This window comes from Ictalurus punctatus, chromosome 11 (assembly GCF_001660625.3).
Source record: "Ictalurus punctatus breed USDA103 chromosome 11, Coco_2.0, whole genome shotgun sequence".
Lineage (NCBI taxonomy): Eukaryota > Metazoa > Chordata > Actinopteri > Siluriformes > Ictaluridae > Ictalurus > Ictalurus punctatus.
In genome coordinates, this window is record NC_030426.2 from 3,228,179 (window position 1) to 3,252,623 (window position 24,445).

Consider the following 24,445-nt stretch of genomic DNA (forward strand, 5'->3'; position numbering starts at 1 on the left):
TAAAAACTGGGACTGTTATTCAGACATCAGTAATTAGAGAGGAGTTTTAATAGCCTAAATGGAAATGACAGATCAGCGGTGTGAAACATTCATTTCAATTTGAGATTGCAGCAATTATGGGAACAGATGAGACTTCAGAATTTAGAAGACATGGGACTTGTTTCATCGGACAGCAATTAGGATTTGTAGAGATAATTAGTCTGTGATTAATCATGTGCTTAGTTGAAGGACAAAAAATCCAGGATGTACCACAATATAATGAAATGGATTGGTCATGTTTTAACCATTTCAAAAGCTCACAGTAGTATAATCATGTCAAAGGACAAAATAGATAGAGTAGTGCTTGGTTTTTAGTTATTGTGTTATCACTTTGCAATGCATATTAGAGCATGTCTGTATACATATTTTTCAGAGCATTTGCACTGGCAAGCTGTAGACCTCCTATAGATTTCTGAAAACCAAGCTCTCACTCTCCTCACATATCTATTCTCCATTTATTGCTTCATTTAAATCCCTTTCTTTTCAATTATACTCAAATCTGTTGGTAAATGGAAATACACTCTTTGATTTGGAGCCTCAACCCAATCAGAAAGTAATATATTTCTCAGCAGAACACATTCTCTGCTCCATGCAAGCAATCGATAAGTTTGTCATTTAAATTTTTATCCTGTAGAATGGTTTAAATGTATCATATAAAAATGGAAAAGGAGAATTGAATGAAATACCGACAGCATTTTAAGCAACTAATTAATCTCTAGAAATCCATGTAGACAGTTATAACATAAGAGCTAATAAGGTACTTGATAGTATTCAGAGTTTTCAGTTTTCAGACATGCTATTATATCAAGGAGCATGTTCTAAATCATAGTTCAATGTCAATACTAAAAACATTAAAAATTCTCCTAGAGGTCTATTTTCTTGCTGATGCATTTGTGCATTTTTTGTGGTCGTTAATTGATGAACCATGTGGGTAGAATGGTGCAAAAAATTTGAAATTACAGCTCGAGTATCCAGCTGAGGAGGAGGATGATGACAACAACGGCGATGCTCCATGCCACTCTTGAGAGTTCTTCTCGAACAAATAGTCATACAAGACTACCCAAACCTCAAATATTAATTACGAACTAATATACTGACTAAGAATGAAAAAAAGATCCACTACAAAGTAGGGATGTCACGATAACAAAAATCTAGTAAATGGTAAATGGCGCACTTATATAGCGCTTTTATCCAAAGTGCTTTACACTGTGTCTCATTCACCCATTCACACACACACCAGTGGTAGCAGAGCTGCCATGCAAGGCACTAACTTGCCATCGGGAGCACCTTGGGGTTCAGTGTTTTGCCAAAGGACACTTCGGCATGTGGAGTCACGTGGGCCGGGAATCGAACCAACCTACGATTAGTGGACCACCCTCTCTACCACCTGAGCCACAGCTGTCCCCAGTAGTCAGTACCACCAAAAGTACACGATACTCAATACCAAAGTCGATACCACGGTGTGGTTTAAAAAAAAGAAATATATATATATATATATATATATATATATATATATATATATATATATATATATATATATTTTTTTTTTTTTTTAAAAATAAAATTAAAAACTCCTGAAGGACATCCTCCTCTGGCTGATCCTGGCAAAAAGAGAGGGGGGGGGGGTATTTTAGTTATCAAACACTGTTGACAATCACTAATAACAAGTGCTAAGGTGCACTCCTAAATGCGCACACACACACACAAACACACACACACACACCCCTTATACTCTGAATGCAAGCATTAGTTTAAATTCACTGATATAGTGGCAGACCAAAAAGATTTATTAAAAGCATGAACATGTGAATAATTATTAGTGACATGAGGCTACATTTAGCTGACAGGACACGGGCTGAATGGCGATGCATGGTGTCCCATTAGGAGGTAGTTTATAACATTTCAATGCGTTAGCGTCATTAACAAATAACTGGCTATCGCTAATATTACATGGAGCATAACGTTAGCTGGTTTCACGAGCACAATGCCAGCTGCCTCAAACAAACATAATATAGGACCGTCTTTCAGGTGCTTCACCAAATTCCAGGTGTTTCCTTGCTTTGTTTGAAATGAATGATAGCATCAGTTGCACACCGACAACGATGCTACGTTTCCTCTCAACGAGTCGGGTGGAGCTAAACTTGTTAAGCTAAGCTAATCTTCTGTAGTGTTTCCTGTGTGCTTGTAGGCGTTCTTCTTCTTCTTCACCACTTGTGGACCAACTAAAACACTTGCACGTATTTGCTGCCCCCTTCAGTTCCGGAAGAATTGCAACTCCGGTACCTTTATTACAACCGGTGCTTACGTCACTACAGAAAAACAAGTACCGTCACGTTTTAAGAATGTTGGTACCAAAGTATCGGTTGTTGTGACATCCCTACTACAAAGTACAAACACTATACAGAGAACCGCATAAAGAACGCTCTCCAAAATTCGCCACACTGAAGTCTACTTCCACGTCAGGGAATTGTTGACCAAAAGCTCACTAGCCAAAGAGTGCAAATCACTGTTAAGCCAGCCCACATTTATGCCAGAGATTTGTGCCAGAATGGCGAACGTAAACTTGCAGAGCGTAAATGAATAGATTGAAAACATAAACAAAAACTCTGGTGAACTCTCAGAGTTCACTGTTTTCACTGTTTTTCATCCTTCTCATATTTTTGTTAATTTCTTGAAAAGTTATGTTCAAAACTTTTAGCACAAATTGAATTACAATTCATACAAAAAAGGGTGTGACATTCAAAACTTGGTGATGCAGTAGAATTTGTGGACCCATTTTGGTTAAAAAAGCATATAAATCCATCTGAAAACATTATAAATCCACTAACTCTACGTACACCTACATATATAAGACTGTAAAATATTTTTTATGCTTTTAAGGATGGCATGAAACAGATCATCTAAACAAAGCTGTTTATGAAAGCACGGGGTTTTCATTCTATTTTAATTATATGATGTGATTAAAACATAATAATAACAAACTCATTTCCAACTCATTATAAACAACTTGTGTGGGTTTATAATGTAAAGCGATGCAATTAGTATGTACTGTCATAAACTTTGTTTACTTGATCATTTAAAAAAAAAAAACTTTTATCATGTGTTGGAATTCAACTATTGTATATAGTTCATGTTTTAAATTAACTGCATAATATAGCATAAATTCTGCATTGTATAGCATTTATAACTGGAAACAATGAAAGAGGCAAATTTTGTTCTATGCCTGTGACCAGCGTGTGAACACTCTATCATTCTGTCTATACTCCCCATGGATCATCTGCATATTTTCTCTTTTATCGTTCAATCCCTGTATTGGCCTGATATCTGTACGTTTGAATTTTGGACTGTTGCCATGCAAAATTACAGCATGTACAATTGAATCCGAATCTCCACATTTCTCATACTCCTACTAAAATATTGACATAAAATGTGGTGATAGTGTCATATAATGAGGACCGGATGGAAGCAAATGCAGGTATGACAGATTAATGATAACAAATCCAAAAGTCCAGGCAATAGTTGAAGTACATAAACAGGCAAGGGTTATGCGATAGGCAAACAGTCCCAAACAGGCAAGGCAGAGAATCTAGGTCGAGGGAATAAACAAAGTCAAAACCGGAATACCCAAACACGGTATCAAAGCTTGGTAACAGCAAAGACAAAATGCAACTGCGTGTATACTTCGCAATGGCTATGTGTGTGAGAGTCTCTTAAGCAGAATGGTGTGATTGAGATTGTAATTGGGAACAGGTGTGTCTGATTAGTTTTCAAGAGAAGGTGTGGTGACAGTGTGTAGCTTTGGAAGTTGTAGTCATCGGCCATGTTTGTAGTTCGTGGTGCATTGTGGGAAATGGAGTCGCTAGTTTGCGTGACATGACAAACAGAAAAAAAGCAAACACAAAATTTGTTCACTATATAAGTCCCGTCAGTCAGATGGTTATTGATGCTATTCAAAATCTGATATAAAAACGTATTTGATTTGATATTGCTTGATCCGGTTTAACCACAGAGCTTTATAATATATTCACACAAAACCAACCACCTGCACTAAAGGTCACAAAGATATCAAAATATTCAGTCTGCAGATCTTATGTTTTTACACACTAAAAATAGAGCCTTTGCTGTCCATTCAAAACACGTCCGTTCCTGCCTACTTATGCATTTATTTAAATATGTTTGTCAGAAAGATCTTCTCAAGTCTTTGTGATGTAAAGCACTTTTCAGTGAAGATAATCACAGCAGTGGCTATTTTTACCCTCTCTTCACAAGCCCTCTTCTGTCAGTAATCAGAATAATCCCTTTTTAGGTCAAAATCTGGAGTTAACGACAGGAAAAGTGCACACCTTGATGCATCTACTACTCATGTCTTCCACCAAAAAAACTAAATTTCCAGCTTTTGGATTTGATTTTCATTTTTCCTCTCCTCGCTTTTCCTGTGGATGACACAGATGCACTAATACACCATGACAGTTCTCTCTATCCTTCCCACCTCTGCCTTTTTTCAGAGATGATAGAAGGTGAGTCAGCCAGGCGTGAACAAGGCCAAGCAAACCAAGGCCAGTGTCCTAAGAATGGCAGTGAGGCACTTTTAATCTAGTTTGTTTCGCTCCCTTTGTCCTGTCCCCTTCTGAAGAGCTGGTCTGTTTACTGAGTCCTGCCTGCCCAAGGCAAAAGGGGAAGCATGGATATTGTGTGGGTGTCTCCAACACAAAGATAACAATGGCCTGCCTAAAGGTGTCAGTCATTTAATATTCAAGTTGTGCTCACTACTCTGCAATTATTACACACTTTTTTGGGGTGCTCTATAATAGAATGGCCCCATCATGTGACCTTAACCCAGTCATTCTGCTCTGGGAAACGTTGTAATAAAATGTCCAACCAACTCCAAGAAGCACAACAGAGCAGTTCTGAGAAATGTTAGGGAAAACTTTTTTTCCCATTATAGCTTTTAATGTATATTTTGTAGATTAATTGTGTTAATCTTTTAAAAACTCAATAGACCTATGTATGTCCGAGCTTTTAAAAGCTGGTGAACCATAGAGTTGTAAAATATGCAAATGTTCTACACAGAGTAGTTTTTTGTTGTTGTTGTTCTGGACCTGAACAGACTAGCAGGTTAAGACCTAATTGTTTACACTTGTGTCTTTTTTCCAGAACTTAGCTTTGCCTGGGTCTTCAATGAGTACCCGAACTTTGTCCAGCAAGACAGCAGGCTCTTTGTGTCCCAGGAGACTGGAAACCTGTATATTGCAAAGGTGGAACCAACCGATGTGGGCAACTACACGTGTGTCGTCAACAACAGCATCACCAAGGATAAAGTGCTCAGTTCACCTACTCCTCTGGTGCTGAGAACTGATGGTAAGATCTGTCTACATACCAGACAATCCTTGATGGCTGGCTTTGAATGGGATACAATCTGAGATTTAAAGGAAGATGCCTTTTCAAGAAAGGTCGTTTTTTAAAAAGGTTGCTTGAAAGATGCTTTTTTTTCTAAATGCCAGGCCTTTGAAGGCTGAACTGTTGCCTTGTTAGGAAGCTAACATGTAGCCTTGACAATGTCACACAGAGGCCACATTTCCATTTGAGATGGATGCTGGTTTACTGAGTGAATGCTTGAAATCTTTTATAGACCTCTTGGCTGTTTTTGTGTTTTATTTTTTCCTGCACACACAATGCTGGCACTTTGTGATTGTCCTTTTATTGTTATTTTGCTTGTATACAGGAATATAAAGAGCATATGCCATAAATCATTGATGAATGACACAGTTTGTATGTGCTTGTGTGTTGTTTGCCCATCACAGGTGCAATGGGAGAATACGAGCCCAAAATAGAAGTTCATTTCCCAGACACCGTGCCTGCTGCAAAAGGATCGTCTGTGAAACTAGAGTGCTTCGCCCTGGGGAAGTGAGTTGTGTGTGTGTGTGTGTTTTATCTACCAGTAATGTTAATCTGGAGCTCACATCCATGTCTGGATAACATGTACTATTATTCCTTTTTGATACACTGCTCCAGGAGCTTTGAAATTCAAGATAATTCCTTTAAGTCCTTTCTTAATGCGATTATCCATCTGCAATGAGGATTTTATTTATTTATTTATTTATATATTTACTTTTACAGGAGGCTTCTCGTGTTAATGGCTGCTTTTCAGAGAGCACTGACTAAAATGATTTACCTCTTAAATAGTTCAGAAAACAAGCCGGATGCATCTACTCCGAAGCTGTGAAGAAAGGGGCTCATTTAGTGCGATAAAAAGCACTTTTTCAAAGAACAGGGGATTACAGTCTTTGAGAGAAGAAGTAGCAATATCGCAATAGTCACAAGTGTTAAACAGATATGTTCAAATCTGAATCTCCAAAAGCAGCCACAATCTTCATGAGGAATGTAAGCATGTGAACCACTTGAGATGTGAACCACTTGAGGTTCCTGTGAAGACTTTAGTTCTAGCCAAATTTGTTCTTTCTCTCCCTCATAGCCCGGTTCCTAAAATCAGCTGGAGAAGAACCAATGATGTGCCATTCCCAAGTAAGGTCAAGCTAAGTAACTCCAATGCTATTCTGGAGATTCCCAGATTCCAGCAGGAGGACACAGGCACATATGAGTGTGTGGCAGAGAACAGTCGAGGAAAGAATGCAGCAAGAGGCCGCCTCTCTTTTCATGGTAAAGGAATTTACAGATGTGGCCTTTAAGAATGTGCGTTTTTTCATGGGATTTCACCCGATTTGTCATGTGATCAAGCACCACCCTGCAGGCATGCTTCTTAGAATTTAAAAAAAATAATTTAAGAATTGTTGTAACCTGTGTATAAAGGTTTTATTTGTACTAATACCTTTGTTATGTTTTGTGTTAGGGTAAACCAGGACTACTCAAGTTGTGGTACTTTGTTTAATCCAGACAGGAAGCATTTCTCCACTGGAGTAATTTGGTATTTTTGTTCAAGGTTTTGTTAAGCCCAAAGACAAAAAAGGAAAGTAGGAAAAACTTTTCTTTTGGATTTTTAGTCACTTCTTCCCTACTCATGCACAATGGCATGTTTTGACAAGCTTCCACTTTCATTATGATGAATAGGTCTGAATGAGATGAGTGTTACCCCCACAGTGTCATCTGGGTTATAACTTAGAGCAAGGTCATGTCATAACAAGTCTGTCAAATGACTCTTGTACTCACGAGGAGCTATGATGTTGCATGACACATATGATGATGCAGTGGTAATGATGCTATCATGCATTAGGACATCAATGGCATGTCCTTCTAAATCTTTAGATTTAGCATTAGCCACAAGCGAGAACTACAACCTATGGAAATACACAGTAAAAAGTGACACCATCTTTAACCATTCTTAATAACATCTAATAACTTATTTTAGTCTAATTGCTTACGTTACACCAACTAATAACCTTTATTAATCTAAGTGCATACCATACACCAACAAAATGTGTAATCCTGACATGTATTTTGTCTACTCCTTCAAAAGTTGTACTGTGCTTATAGCAAGAAATCATGAGGGAATTTTGGTGCTTATTCCGGTTCTTCAAAATAGGAGATTATTTTTAAAACGCAATTATACCCCAGCATTAATTGAACTCACAGTTGGTACACAGGCACTGCAGGGTGTCTGCCAGGCACCCGGATAATAAGGCTGTGGAACGAGGTCAGAGGATTTATTTGTGTGCTGAAAGGACAGAGCGTGCCTTTGGTCTGATAGAATTGTCATTCTGTCTGGAGAGAGGGGGCGTTTCATTTCAGTAGCCCAATTCATAGCCATTATGCTTCTGTGAAATGAGCAGCCATTGTTGGATTTTATTTATTTCGACTCCAATCCCACACTGCTGGAAAATATCCATTCGGAAGTCCTTGTTTTCTTATGAAGGGGCTTTTACGCAGATACTGTATTTCTCACAGTAAGGCATGGGACTGCAGTAAAAAGTCATAGTTTTGAAGAAAATAATGAAAATAATTATTTCTTCGAAAATAATGACAGAGGGAATAAAAGGCTTATAATTGTGAGGGAATATTTGGAACTGAATTCATATGATTCATTGCAAGGTCAAAATTAATTAGCGGTCTCCAGTGTAAGAAAATAAAACACAAACTCAGTATATTATATACAGTGCCCTCCACTAATATTGGCACCCTTGGTAAATTTGAGCAAAGAAGGCTGTGAAAAGGTGTCTTCATTGTTTAAACTTTTGTTCTTTTGTTAAAAAAAAATCACAAGAATATTCTGCTCTCATGGATATCAAACAATTGCAAACACAACACAGGTTTATCAAATAAAAAAAATGTTAAATATAGGTGTGTAACAATTTTTGGCAACCCTATAAATTTATATGAGAAAAATATAATTGCAGTAAGGTCAGGTAAGGTATATTTAATTGTCCCAAAGGGAAATTTGTCTTGGGCTCAAGAAGAAGCAGCCACTACATCACATAAATCATAACACAACTCACAACAATTAACACAAATGCATAAACACTATCATAAATTTGTCTTGGGCTCAGAAAAAGCCACTGCATCACATAAATCACAACACAACGTACATCATTTAACACATACACATAATCACAAGCATAAAACCCTAAAAAGCCTTACACTATAGTCAGGTCTCTTACTTAGTGCTGTTTAATATCTTAATTGTAGATGGAATAAATTAATTCTTACTCTGGTTCAGTCTACAGCTTGGCATTTTTAACCTCCTGCCTGATCATAAGATTTTGAACTCAAGATTCAGAATGTGTGTTGTATCATTTAGAATCTTGTATGCCTCCCTTATCATTTAATTTTCTTACAAGGTCTGGAGAGAGTTGTTCTTTTTTTCTTTTGTTTTCTTTTTTCTTCATGGCTGTTCGAATAAGACGTTTAAGCTTAGACTTTAACTGTACTGGCAGGTTACCATACCATACATGTATTCTATATCGAATTACATTCTCTAGAACAGCTTGATAAAACAAAAACATGATCTTACTACTGACACCATAAAGTCTAAGCCTTCTCAAAAATTACATCCTCTGTTGTAAACTGGAACACAGGCTTTCAACATGAACATTCCATGTAAGTGAACAATCAATATAAACACCAATATAATATGATATATTTGGGTCTTTATATAATAAGCTAGGAATAGCAGTATCATCACTAAATTTTACAATATAGTTTAGGTGATTTTGCTCACACAACCATTTGTATACAATTTGAAGAGAACTGGGGAGCTCACACACCCTTGGGGGTGGGGCTCCTTTACTAATAGGTTGCATATCGGAAATTGCCTTATTAAGCTTGACCTGTTTGAATCTGTTGGTTAGAAAAAAAAAAAAAAAAAAAAAACATTTTATAATAAAAGGATTGACATCCATCTCTATCAACTTAACTAATAATAAATATGGCTGCAAAGTGTTAAAAGCTGAACTAAAATCAATAAAAATTGGCGTGTATATGCCTTGGTGTCCTCCAAATGTTTAAGAGCTAAGTGGATGATAATTCCCACTGCATCATCTGGACTCCGTCTCTATCTATAGGCAAACTGCCAAGGGTCTAACTTGGGGGTTACCTCATTTTTCAGTAAAGTCACAATATATTTCTCAAAGCATTTCATTATGATTGATGTTAACACTACAGGTCTATAATCATTGTTTTAAGCTGAGTGTGGCTTCTTTGGGACTGGGGTAATTACAGATGTTTTCCATAGTGCAGGGACTCTATGTGAGTCCAATGAACACCGAATGAGTGGACACCAGACTGGGGTGAGTTCTTCAGCACAATTTTTTAAAAGGTGCGCAGAAATCCCGTCTGGTCCTTTGATCTTCTTGATACTGCTGGAACAGCGATTGCACTTTGCACTATCTACCGCCAATCTAGTGCCCATATCATCCTTCAGTGAGTCTATAATTAAGTTACATTTATCAGAAAAAGTCTGGGTTATGCATGTAACCCTGTTCCCTGAGAAGGGAATGAGACGTTGCGTTAGCTGAATGCTGCGGGGAACACCCTTGGGTATCTGAAGCTTGTGTAAAATCATGCCTAAGTTATAGGCCTGCTGTGATCAGGTGATGTGGCAGTTAAGTGTGTCACGTGATATATAAATGATACCTGTGAACCGTGCCGGCTGCCTCTATTATCTGAAGCAAAGACGCAATTCACAAGCATGCCGCAGTATAACAAAACTAGGCAATGTCTCATTCCCTTCTCAGGGAACAGGGTTACATGCCCAGACGTTCCCTTTCAAAGGGAGCTTCACGTTACGTTAGCTGAATGTTGCAGGAATGAGAATACCCACTCCGTCATACTGAGGGTACAGCCTGTTCAAAAAGATCCAAGCCCGAGGGTCACTGCAAGACACTCGAGCCTGGGCAGGAAATGTAAATCCAGGCTGTAAAATCGAATGAATGTGTGTGGCGTAAACCACCCTGCAAGAGCACACATCCTGTAAGGATACCCCTTTGGACAAAGCCTTCAAGGAGGTGACCCCCCTAGTGGAATGAGCAATTATGCCCAGAGGCAGAGCGAGACCACATGCCTCATAAGCGTTAGAGATTGCTTCCACTATCCAATTAGAGATGCACTGCTTTGACAGAGCATCACTTCTACTGTTGCTGCCGAAGCAGACCAGCAACTGCTTGGACTTATGCCACTGGCCGGAGCAATGGAAGTAAGTTAGAGATGCACTGTTTCAACACAGCAAAACCACCTCTGCTGTCGCCGCCAGAGACGACCAGAAGCTGCTCTGACTTATGTCATTGGCCGGAGCAGTGTATGTTAGTACAGAGAGCCCTTAGTGGACATAGTCGGTGCAATTTCTCTTGTTCCGGTATAAGGAGCAGAGGAGGGCAGAAAGCCTGCAACACCACTGGCTGGGCAGCAGATGTAGGTACTTTAGGAATATAATCTGGCCAAGGATACAGGAAGGACTTGGCTAATCCATGGGTAAAGTCAAGGCAGGAATGGGCAACAGAGAGCTTGTAGATCTCCTACTCACTTGAGAGATGTCAGGGCCAGCAGAAGAGCTTCCTTTAGAGTCAGAAGCTTCTCAGAGACTGACTTTAAGGGCTCAAAGGTGGCACCTGACAGACATTCCACAGAAAGGTCCCAGGAAGGTATGCGTGGTCTGCAGATGTGCCTCAGCCGCCTGACACCACACATATCCCTCGAAGTTAGAGGATGTTGCCCCACAGTCTCCATCAATAGGGGCGTGGCTGGCTGAAATGGCGGCCACGTAGACCCTGATTGTATGAGGAGCCAACCCCGCTGAGAAACGTCCTTGTAAGAACTCCAGGTCTGTAGCTATTCTGCAGTTCACTTGGTCTAGCTGATGTTCCTCACACCACGAGACAAGTTGCCACTTGAGCGCATGCAATTTTGTCGTGGATACCATTCTAGCATTCTACATGGTCTCTACAACCTCAGTTGTGAGACCAGAATCTATGAGCTGGTGCTTCTCAGGGGCCAGACTCACAGTTTCCATAGTTCCGGCCCAGGGTGATAAACCAGCCCTCCGGCCTGAGACAGTAGATCCCTGCAGATGAGAACCCCCAAAGCAGTGCCATCTAGCAGGGATATTGTCTCTGAGAACCATATTTGAGCTGGTCAATAAGGTGCTACTAGCAGCAGACATAGACCATCTTGGTGAACTCTCGCTAGAATTTGTGGAAGCAGAGAGATCAGGGGAAAAGCATATAGATGTGACCTCGGCCACATGTGCACCATGGCGTCCAGCCCTAATGGTGTGAGAGGAGTGAGGGCGAATCACAGCGGGCAGTGTGTTGTCTCCTTGGAGGCGAACACATCCACTCCCGCTTGGCCAAACCTCTGCCATATGGACTCCACCACTTGTGGATGGAGCCAAAAATCCCTGGGCCTCAGCCCCAGCCTTAACAGGATGTCTGCCCCCACATTCCGGTTACCCACAATGTACATTGCACTCACTGACAAAACTTTCCGTCTGCCCAGAAAAGAACTAGTTGCACCTGCCTGAACAGTGGGCGCAAACATAATCCTCCCTGGTGGTTGATATATGAGACCACCGCTGTGTTGTCTGTAAACACATGGTGATCTCTACATTGAGGAAGAAAGAATATCAGTACTAGAAATATGGCCGCATTTCTAGGCTATTTATATGCCACTCCAGATTAGGGCCGCCCCAGAGACTGCGCCCCAGCCCATGAGGGAGTTGTCTGTCAATACCATCTTGCGATAAGGAACACCCGTAGAGTGTGACCCAAGGCTAGAAAAATGGGACACTTCCAAATTCTCACAGCATGTAGGAATCGCCCTGTGACACTGATTACTCTCAGAGGTTTCATCCTCGGACGAAACCCCCAACTTCTCAGCCACCACTGAAACGGTCTCCTGTGCAATAGGCCCAATGGTATGACACTGGCTGCTTGCTGCCCCTTGGAGGGGATGCCAAGATCCAGCTTTAGCTGCTCAGTGTTGATAGGATTGACCCTATGCATGTTGGGGAGAGAAATGCCCTCATTGTAGTAGAATACTTATAACCCCTAAAAAAGTTGTCCACTGCACTGGAGAAAGCATACTTTTCTGAGGTTCAACCTGAGCCCCAAGCTCTTTATGTGGGCGAGAACAACATATCGATGTTGAACTGCCAGTTCCCTTGATCATGCTAGAATTAACCAGTTGTCCAGGTAGTTTAGTACACAGATGAACTGGAGTCACAATGGAGCCAGACTGACATCCATGCACTTTGTGAAGGTATGAGGGGATAAAGCTAGCCTGAAGGGAAGAACCCGATCTTGGTATGCGTTGCCTCCAACGCAAACCCCAGGAACTTCTTGTGACTGGGCGATATTTCAATGCGGAAATATGCACCTTTTAGATCTATCATCACAAAATAGTCCTCAAACTGAATCTGTGGAACGATAAGTTTGGGCATCAGCATCTTGAATCTGTATGTCCGAAGAATACAGTTCAGATGAGCAGATCTAAAACTAGCCACATACTCCTCTATTTTTATTTTTATTAAGAAAATAGCAGAAGCATTGAAAATGCCCATTTCCACCAGAAGTTATTTGTGTCTCAGGGCCAGAAAATCTCCAAAACTATCGTCCGAAATCACCTACATCACTGTAAGTTATTTGGAAGGGTTTCCAGAAAAAAGTCTCCACTCTCATCCAAAAACAAACTCAAGCATGCTCAGATTGTCAGGCACTACTAGAACTTCAAATGGTATCGGGTTCTATGGTCAGATGAAACCAAAAAAGAGCTTTTTGGCAGTAAACACCAGAGGTGCTTTTGGCGCACACAGAGAGGTAGCCATATGGAAAAGTCCCTCATGTCCACGGTTAAATATGGTGGTGACTTTTTAAGTTTTGGGGCTGTTTTACTGCCAGACCGGGACATTTTGTTATCATACATGGCATCATGGACTCTATGAAATATCAACAGATATTAATTGAAAACCTGACTTCTTCTGCCAGAAAGCTTAAAAGGAGCCATGGTTGGATCTTCCAGCAGGACAATGATCCAAAACATACAACAATATCAACACAAAAATGGTTTACTGACCACAAAGTCAAGGTCCTGCCATGGCCATCCCAGTCCCCTGACCTGAACCCCATAGAAAACCTGTGGGGTGAACTGAAGAGAAGAGTCCACCAGCGTGGACCTTAAAATTTGAAGGATCTGGATAGAATCTGTATGGAGGAATGTTCTCAGATCCCATTGTATTCTGCAATTTCGTCAGGCATTATAGGAGAAGACTCAGAGCTGTTATCTTGGCAAAAGTTAGCACAAAGTATGAACTAAAAGGGTGCAAATAATTGTTGCACACCTATATTTCACAAAGATTTTTTTTTTGATAAACCAGTGTTTTGTTTGCAATTGATTAATATACATGAGAGCAGAGTATTTTTGTGAATTTCTTTAACAAAAGATCAAAAGGTTAAACAGTAAAGACAATTTTTCACAGCCTTCTATACTCATATTTACCAAGGGTGCCAATATTAGTGGAGGGCACAGTATATATATGTATATATGTATATTGTCAGAGACTCATTCATTTTCCACCAACCTGCATTTGTCTCTTTATAGCCAAACCTCACTGGCTGCAGACCATGACAGCCACAGCCTTGTCCATTGAGGAGAACTTATTCTGGGAGTGCAAAGCCAATGGGAAACCCAAACCCTCATACAGCTGGCTGAAGAATGGAGAAACGCTTATGTCTGAGGTACAGTGGAACTGCCAGGGAAAAGCAAAATGTAAGCTTAATTCTCAACCTTTTCAAGGTCGGATAATTGAGAAGAAAAAATGACAGCAGTGAGAAATCAATTAAACAAAATCGGATAAATGATTTAGGAGAAGCAAAATGGGAAATAACTATTAGGAAACCATATGCCCAGCGATCATTCGATCATTCGTTCAATTTTCATTCGTCTGACCACAGAACAGTTTTTCACTTTACCTCAGTCCATTTTAAATGAGCTTTGTCGCAGAGAAGATGACGGCATTTCTGGATCATGTTCACATATGGCTTCAATGTATGATAGAGCTTTAACCAGCATTTATGGATGGCACGGCGAACTGTGCTCACAGTTCACGGGCATGGAATATTGATTTTCACCCTTGTCCCTTGCGCACAGAGACCTCTTCAGATCTTTTGATGATATTATGTACTGTAGATGATGAGATATTCATAGTCTTCGCAATTTGATGTTGAGGAACATTATTCTGAAATGTAGACAAAGTTATGTAGACAAAGTTATTTGCAGATTGGTGAACCTCTACCCATCTTTACTTCTGAAAGACTCTGCCTCTCTAAGATACTCTTTTATACCCAATCATGTTACTGACCTGTCGCCAGTTAACGTCCAGCTGTTTATTTTTAGTAACAGTTACTTTTCCACACTTTTATTGCCCCGTCCCAAATCTTTTGAGACGTGTTGCTGACATCAAATTCAAAATTACTTTAATGTTCTATTGTGAATAACATACGGGTTTATGAGATTTGCAAATCATTGTATTCTGTTTTTATTTACATTTAACACAGTGTCCCAATTTTTTTTTTGGAATTGGGGTTGTATATGCTTATACTTTATTAGTGCACACATCAATTCTTTCATTTATTCAAGGATCCAAAGCCTATCCAAGAAACACTGGGGGTGAGGAGGGAATACACTCTGGATGGACAGTACATACATGTATACACAGATTTACACCCAGGGGAAATTTAGAGTAGACAATCCACATAGCAGCATGTTTTGGGAGAACAGAGGAAAAAGAAGAACCCAGAGGAAACCCCTGCAGACATGGTGAGAACATGCAGAAGACTGCACAGACAGTGAATCGAACTCAGGTTTGAACTGGAGACCATGGAGCTGTGAGGGCAATGTTACCCACTGCCCCACCACTCCACTGCCCTGCACACATGATTTTATTTTTAACATATATTTGCCTGTCGAATTCAAAGGAAATAAATGTGATGTATGTATGTAATGTATGTGTATGTAATACATACTACGGTAAACAAACAACCGTCTATCAGTGGTGCATGTTATATAAAATCCAGTCCGAATCCAGTGGCCCTCATGCACTATAAATGTTTTCTTGTTTTCTTGTTTTGTTTTGGTCCCATCTAATGAGATTCATCATGTTGTGAAGTAGGCAACAAAACAACAGTAGCCACACTGAATGTGGTCTGTATTTGGACTGGGAATGACCTCTCTATTTATCCTCTCTTGTTCTCTGCCTCTCTCTCTCTCTCTTTTTCATGCTTGTATTGTGCTGAGCCCTGGTTTTAAGAATGCTTAATGGGCTTAAAGCTCAGCCATGCCATTAGCCTCAGCTGTAGCTCGATACTTTTTCGACCAATCCCTTTCACTTTTCTGACCGGTCGCTCACAGTAAGATGAATTGCTTATAAGTGTGCCACAGCTATTGTCAACACTGCTTTTCTGTCCTCCAAAGCTGAGGGTCAGCGTTTTTTTGTCCCCCAGGCCCCCAGTCCACCTTAAATCCAACATGGCTCTATCCCCCAACTCAGCCTTAGGCTATAGTCTAAAGATCTATACAAAATTTGAGTGGAACTATAATTGTATATATATTCTCTAGTGATGGGTGATACTGCTGATTTTCTTTTGCAGTCAATAGCAATTGCTACAAAGGCGAGCATCCAGTATTCATAAAAAAACTTCTTTTTTTTTTTACAATACAATAGAGAAATCTCATACATACTATACATCAGTAGTGTAGAGAAATGAAAAAAATATAGCATGGATCTGTTGACATACTTGTACTCTTTTGTCTGTATGTGTCCCCACAGGGCCGGGTGCTCATAGAGAATGGTGCTCTCACCATCTCCTCATTGACCCTTTCTGATGGAGGGATGTATCAGTGTGTGGCAGAGAACAAACACGGCATCATTTATGCCAGTGCCGAACTGGTGGTGCTAGGTAAGTTTCACTCTGCTGAAAGAAATTAGCCTGAATCTCACTTTTATTTATTTATTTATTTGTTTATTTATTTATTTATTTATTTATTTTAAATCTTGTGCCATTAACTAAATTACAAACCATATTTTGGTGTTATTACCAGTTACAGTGAGGGAAAAAAGTATTTGATCCCCTGCTGATTTTGTACGTTTGCCCACTGACAAAGAAATGATCAGTCTATAATTTTAATGGTAGGTTTATTTGAACAGTGAGAGACAGAATAACAACAAGAAAATCCAGAAAACCTCATGTCAAAAATGTTATAAATTGATTTGCATTTTAATGAGGGAAATAAGTATTTGACCCCTCTGCAAAACATGACTTAGTACTTGGTAGCAAAACCCTTGTTGGCAATCACAGAGGTCAGACATTTCTTGTAGTTGGCCACCAGGTTTGCACACATCTCAGGAGGGATTTTGTCCCACTCCTCTTTGCAGATCTTCTCCAAGTCATTAAGGTTTCGAGGCTGACCCATTGGTAACCCATTTCAAGTTATGCCTTACTGCCACATACAGTATTTAAGTAATATCAGTGACATGCAAGATCCCTGACTTTTTTAAAGGTTATATTGTCAGCTTCCACCTTCACAATTTCAAATATTGTTCCCATCCAGACTAACCTTGTAACGGGCTAACATGCTGATGGAGAAACCAAGAAAGAATTCAGAGTTTCAGAATGTTAATTTACAAGCCCACTTCACTACCTAAGTCTCACCATTTTTATCTCCTGTTATTTTATCTTCTGTTTCAGTGTTTAAACCTCTCAATTTCACCAAAATCATAGCATCATGCCACAAACTGACATGCTGGTCATCAGTGGCACTATCCATCTGAGTGCTTCCTTTCCAACATCACATTTTTCCTCATATTGATTTGGACTCTTTGACCAGCGGTAGTCTTTACTTTCTGGAGTTTGCGTGTGTAAATCATGGTATATCGATCAGCGCGTTTTCCTATGCAACTGATTCCTACATGACATGTTATGATGACTGATACAAGACAGCTAGGTCATAGCTCAAGTACAAAAAGATGCAGAACAAGCATCTGTAAGTCAATGGCTTCATTTATCTTAAATCTCAGAATTACTAAAAGGTGGGAAGCCTGGTTTTGCTCGAGGCTGTAGGCATTACGTGTTTTCTGCTGCCTGAATTCTAACTTTCTTGTGCAGCATCACCACCCAGTTTTTCCGAGAGCCCCCTGAGGAGTGTGTTGAAAGTTCGTGCTGGCAGTGAGGTGACTTTGGATTGCAGACCACAAGCTTCACCCAAAGCCATCAGCTTGTGGAAGAGAGGGAACGAGATGATCCAGAAAAATGAAAGGTACACTAAAAAAGATAAAAGTGAGGCTTCCAAATAAGAGAGGAAGCAAAAACACATGACTCTATCATCTGGAGATTGCCAGTTTGTATCCCAAAGATGCCACAGCCATCTTTGGCCAGGAGTTAAGAGAGCATAATTGGCTGTGTTCTCTTGCTGGGAGAGATGGCATACTCACTTCCCACTGTTAATCACAGCGGCACTAGCCAATTGTGTTAGTTCGTGTATGTGGAAGAAGGCAGGTAGCACTTTCTTCCTTTCACTTTCTTATCACAGTTTTAAAAGATGTGGTTGGTTCGCTTCACATGTCTCAGAGGAAGGAATTTTGCCTTATTTTTTGATAATTTGCTTCACAATGTCTGGTATATACATATAACTTTTATGCATATAAACAGCTAATAAACAGGAAAAGGGTTAGGTTGAATATGCAATATATATATGCACAGTAGCACATATACAACATGAGAGTGAATTTACTGGCCAACCATTGTCAATTCTTTCAGATTCTCTGTCTTTCCCAATGGAACACTAAAGATTGTCAATGTGACTAAGCAAGACGGGGGCATTTACACATGCATTGCCAGAAACCAGTTTGGCAGTGCAAGTACGGCAGGCCGCCTGCTGATCACGGGTGAGTTGCTCCCAAATGTCGCGCTTTTCACAATAGTTACAGACTTTTTAAGTTTACAATTTGAGGTATCAAAGAGTTTCTGTTGGTGACTTTGTTAATCTCCTGGTGACAGTTACTGATTATTCATTATTTATGCATGGGTGGTGTCCTTTCTCGCTTTTCAAGTGGCATGTTTAGAGGGATGTGAGGCTGCCTGTTTTCCATTAAGATCCACTTAATGAGAAAGTCTCCTTGGTAACTGTAAAAGTATGAAAGCTGCTGATAAGGGATGGCTTATATTACTGATATTTCAGATAATGAAAAGAAACAGCTTCCATCCACATCTGTCTACCTACAGACTATGTAGTAATTCATACCCTGCTTATCAAATTTTCGCAGAATTATCTACCTTTGGCCATCTCCCTTTTTCTCTGTTCTATTTTTTTGTCTTTGTATTTTTTCTCCTTTTTTTTCCCTCTAATCAGCTTTACACAAATTTCCCCTTAATCCATGCAGCTTTTAGCCAAAAAAGGGAAGCTTATAGTGAGCATTTTACTGCCTAATTGCCTAGCACACATGGAGATGAGTCTTTTTTTGGTAATAAATCGACAAGTTAACATATATAATAAATGAGTAATAAATAAGTTATAAATAGACTGGCTAAGCTATGGTGTTTTGATAATTTACAGCATACTGTTTTCTCTTTAAAAAGGACAAAATTTTGCATAGCTACAAACAACAACAACAACAACAACAACTAAAAGTGTGATTACAGAATTATAATTTAGAAGCAGCTGTGTTGTGGGCAGTACAGTGGTACAGGGAGTAGAGTTGTCACAACTCCAGGATCCCTGGTTTGAAATTGAGTTTGGGTTACTGTTTGTACAGAGTTTTGCATGTTCTTCAGGCAGATAGAAAAGCTATTCTAAATTTCACCTAGGTGTGAATGAGTATGTGTCCTGTCAGGGTGTATTCTCAGTTGTGTCCAGCATTCCTGGGATAGGCTCTGTATTCACTAAGGTCCTAACCAGGATAAAGTGCTTCTATTTTATCTGTTTTTTTTATTTTATTTTAAATACAGGCTTATTCATGTCTTTTATGTAATGGTGTATGCACAAATGTTATTGCTGAGCTAAAAGATGTTTTTATAGGTGAGTATGTGCTGATTTAGATTTGCAGTTTGTCCATACCTAAGTTTTTCTTGCTTGCTAGCTACATTTGTCTTGTAGCTCCAGGGCAAAACTAAAGAATGAAACTTCGGACCACTATACACGTCTCGGCTGATTGACTACTAATCGCGTGAATTTAATTTTTGGTTGAACTATTCGTATAGAGTACTCTCATATTCATGGAAAGGCTCACTAATGTTCCAATCCCTGACTGTTTTCTTCCTATATGCATCCCTAATAGTACTATAATTGTGCTGTTAATGTCATCTTGATTAGTGTGCTTATTAACCTCTAATCTGCTATTTCCTCATTAAACTGCATGGTGGATCAAGTGTTTCCTTTCTTTTTTCTTCATTTCCTCCATTAAGTTGAATATGCAGTTAATTGCTGGTTTTGTTGTTAAACAAAAAAAAGTCACAACCTGTGTGTGTGTGTGTGTGTGTGTGTGTGTGTGTGTGTGTGTGTGTGTGTGAGAGAGAGAGAGAGAGAGAGAGAGAGAGAGAGAGAGAGAGAGAGAGAGAGAGATAGATAGATAGATAGATTGGTTGATTTCCTTTGTTCATTAAGTAGGGTGTATGGTAATTTGGGTGGTGCAGTAGGAAGCATTGCTGCGTCAAAGCTCCAGGGTCCCAGGTTCAGTCCTGAGCTCAGATTACTACCTGTGTGGATTTTCACATGTTCTCAAAAGGTTTCAAACACCTTTCTTTTGTTTCTCTCATTATTATTACAACCGACAAAACAAAAAGAGTACACAATCATTAAAAAAAATCTGAATCTTAGTATGTAGTAAAGTCTTATTAACTAACAAGGTTGCAGATTTATGAGGTGTCTGAAAAGTCACGAACCAATGAGAGTAAAACTACATATACTTAATTTAGTATTTATTTACAGTGTATGCTCTACATGTTCACTCTTACACTGTAAGTGTAAGTATTTTCTCAGTTGCTGAAACTTGTTTCTTTTTGCTGGGTTTTGCTTAACATATCGGATCGATATATTTGCTCAACATATTCCCACAGGTTCATGAAAGTTAAACATAGAGATAAAATAGTGCTTGAATTAATTAAAAATTATATGTTGTGTTGAAGGATCAAGATCTTTACGTTTTCCAAGTAGATCTAGATTTTCCAGTAAGATTTTTTTGGAATGCCCTATTACTCCTTTTACTAAAATGTTTGCTCTCTGGATACTGGTACCAGCACAAATCTTAATGCATGTTATTTAGTCTGATGTGCGGAGCCCCTATATTGTCATGTATATTCATATAAAACATAATAATTTGTCACAGTGTATATGCCTATATGAAAATAACATTACATTGTATGAAGCTGATGAGATGGCTGTGTTGTGCTGTACAGAGCCGAGCAGGATCACACAAGGACCCAGCAGCATGGAGATTATGGTGGGCGAGAGCATCGTGCTGCCCTGCCAGGTAACTGTGGATCCGGCACTGGACGTAAGCTTCTCCTGGGCCTTTAATGGCCAGCTTATCGACTTCGAGCACGACTCAGAGCACTTTGAGAGAGTTGGCGGAGTGAGTAAAAACCAGCACTGTTTCCTGGCAGATAGTACTGTGTTATTCTGCCCAGTATCATGAGAATCATTTTTGCCAAATGTTCTGCTTTGTTTGAAATTCCTGAAATATCACATTATATAATGTGCATGGAAATTAATTATCTTTAAACTTCTAAGTAACTAAGTTTAACTTTGGTAGTTATACAGGGCTGTCCAATCTTATCCGCAAAATGGACGGTGTGGGTGCAGGTTTTCTAATTCCACCTGTATAATCACTTAATCTTGGCTTTAAGTAGAGTATCAGATGTGGCTTCTGCTTGGTTGGAATGAAAACCTGCACCCCTATGGCCCTTTCTGGATAAGATTGGATACCCTTGATGAAATATTTAACACAATTATGCTAGCACAGGTAACAGTGAATAATAGTTTGGACTAATTAGTTTGCTCTCATTTGTATACAATGTACACCACCTATTAGGAATTATTGTATTGGATTTTAATGGTATTTTTACTTAACATTGACACATTTGGATATTGCATCTGGCAGCTTACTATATATTGTATTACATCGTTGGTTGCGAAGTGCTCTCATTATTCCTATCATTGAAAATGAACATTACAGATGGTTTTACTCTACTTGTTCTGGGTCACTCAATTAATGACCTACATTGACTATAAATTAACTGCCATGATTGGGAACAGTCATTGTGTTACAATTTTCAAAAAAGGAAAGGGGCCATATCAATGCCTTTTTTCCCCACTTTCTCTTCTGCCTAACTTCTAATTTTTCCCCCTCGAGGGAATGGGATGAGGATATCATCAGACATTGCTGTAATTGAATTTACATACCTATTTATGTATTTCTGAGTCCTGAAATAATTTCACAATGAATTGCTGGCATGAAACAATGGCAGTCATGATTTGAAATTCTGCCTTGAATTACCTGATAAGACACAAGGATTTTTATTTAACATGTTCTGTTTTCAACAAAGCACTTTTTTTTTGCAAATTGTTTAAAAAGGAAAAAAAAAAAAAAAAAAAAAAAAAAAAAACACGGGATGGGATTGATTATGTGTTTAGTTACACATTTCCTTTCCATTATGCCAATAGAATGTTAAAGAAATTATGTTAGGTTTCTTATTCATATGATAAGATCATCTGATCAGTTGCAGATGTCAGCTACTTACACCGACATTGCTTGTAATGAGATGCAGTTTTTGTGACTTGGCCTGCCTCATGCTTTTTCAGATTACCACTTCTCATCTCCGCTGCTTTGGCTACATACATTACCCTAATTAAATACTGCCTGCTCCCTATCCGACTGGCAAAGCTGAAATTTTAACCTGTCACTCCTCATTGCCAGCTTCCTGGCATCCTCCAAGATGGAGGCATTTTTGTTTGGGACTGGAGCTTATCACAGATGGGGAAACCTGTTAACGACACTGCATGGAGCTGATGTGTGTGCGGAGACAAGGGGGTACTATCATAAGCAGAGGAAATTGTGTCTTACTTGTGTGTTGGTAACCCAGATTACCTTTGAGTGAATCATCTCTCCACACACTTCATTATTTTCTTTCTTTATTTATTTTATTTATTTATTTTTTTAGCTGAAAGCGCCGAGCTGCATTTTGACAGGGACTTTAGGAGATGAAAATGTATTGGTTTCTTTCTTTTCAGCTGTTGATTTTTGATTTTTATTTTATTTATTTTGTTCTTTGTTTGTTTATTTCTTATTTGATCACTATGATCAGACATTGAAAGAAAGCTACCATTGTGTTAAAATGCAAATACGCTGTATATGGGTGTTTTTGCTGTCTGCTTCATTTCATTTAATTGTTACTTTTGCACATGGCTGACCTCCTCAGAATTGCTGTTTTGTAGCTGATGTAGTCATGGAGCACAAAACAGCCACAGCCAGGCATTCGATATGGTCAAATTAAATTACTCTGTAGTAGACTAGAGCACAGCAGAGTCAATTTTGATTTTTCTGCACTGTGAAATCTGCAGGCCTGTTTTATATGTCATGCTTGTGTCATATCAAGCTCTGATAAAAGATGGTTATAGATACCCATGCAGCCTACCATTTCACATGAGCTATTTATTCCCGATGATGTTCATGTGCGTTGTAGATAATTTTGAACAAGGTGAGCCCTTGTTATGTGCGTCTTGTCGCCTTTCCCTCCCTGCCTATATAATTATGGAATAATTAGTGTATTGCCCATTAGCCAGAGCATGTTTGTTTTAGTGGGCTCTCATGCATCTCACAGAGTTGGATAGGAAATATAACCTGAAGGCTGTAGTCACTGAGCAGTCTGTTCTGTCTCACAGAAACACCAGTCATGTCCCTGACCTCTTTTGATTTATAGTAGTATAAACTGTATAATGTATAATAATTGAAAATATTAACTGAAGATGTTAGTATTATAAACTATATTTATGACAATTCCCTTACATGTTCGGGGATCCTCCTAAGCAAATGGGACTCGTATTTTATTTAACCTTGTTACTTGCAGGCTAAAAATACTTAAATCAGTTGTAACACATTTTGGTTTGAGTTAAATTAACAAATAATTATTTAAATTACAGACTTCATACGTTATGTGAGTTTCCCCATATCATGCTGTACATTTTCACCGAAACCAAAATGACGCTCATGTTAAAACTATAGTGGCACAATTGTAATATCGCTCAAAACATTCGATGTTAACTAATTATGTATTTATAGCTTTGGATGGCTTTGAAAATATTAAGTAATTAAAAAGGATCACTGCATACCCATTTATACACATTCTGAGAAGGGCACACAGAACAATCACACATTTAAACATGTTTTGTAATTGACTCGTAGTCCAGAGCTCATAAAGGCGTTATTCTTTTTATAGTGTTATATTTATCCAGTTACATCATAGTAACCATGATTACTATGGTATGGTATGGTCTGCATTGATTTCGATTCATTTTTAAGCAGGCGAATATTAGTGTATGCATCTCTGCAATGCCACCTTTTACTGCTATTAACAGTCTGAGAGCCTCTGAAACAAGATGTTGTACAATTATAACAGGTGTTACAATTATAATGCATGCCGCACACATGAGCTCTCATAATCTTGCACAATGAAGATGCTTACACAAACTGAAAATGATTCTAACAGTTAAGGTTGAGTGAACAAATTTCAGTTTTTGAACATATAAATAAAAATAATTAGAAAACAATTAGAAAAGTCCTTCCAGTTTTGTTTTTCTTTAATGTAGGCAGCAGAAAATAGAATTTGTATCTTTTACATCTATCTGTATCTATGTCTATATATATATCGAAGGTGGGTGAATTTGACTGGCTTTTGAAAACAGACAAGGAGAAGTA

At 38.9% G+C, this 24,445-nt stretch overlaps 1 protein-coding gene across 1 annotated transcript in view; it reads left to right on the top strand.

The window, feature by feature from the left end:
• The window catches only part of cntn3b (contactin 3b), an 89,637-nt gene that overhangs the window by 39,664 nt on the left and 25,528 nt on the right, over positions 1-24,445 (top strand). The window contains exons 6-13 of the mRNA XM_053683725.1: positions 5,194-5,397; positions 5,841-5,943; positions 6,512-6,696; positions 14,080-14,216; positions 16,307-16,436; positions 17,643-17,793; positions 18,294-18,421; positions 20,928-21,103. Of these exons, the coding sequence (XP_053539700.1) occupies positions 5,194-5,397; positions 5,841-5,943; positions 6,512-6,696; positions 14,080-14,216; positions 16,307-16,436; positions 17,643-17,793; positions 18,294-18,421; positions 20,928-21,103 (1,214 nt within the window). The remainder of the gene's footprint in view (positions 1-5,193; positions 5,398-5,840; positions 5,944-6,511; positions 6,697-14,079; positions 14,217-16,306; positions 16,437-17,642; positions 17,794-18,293; positions 18,422-20,927; positions 21,104-24,445) is intronic.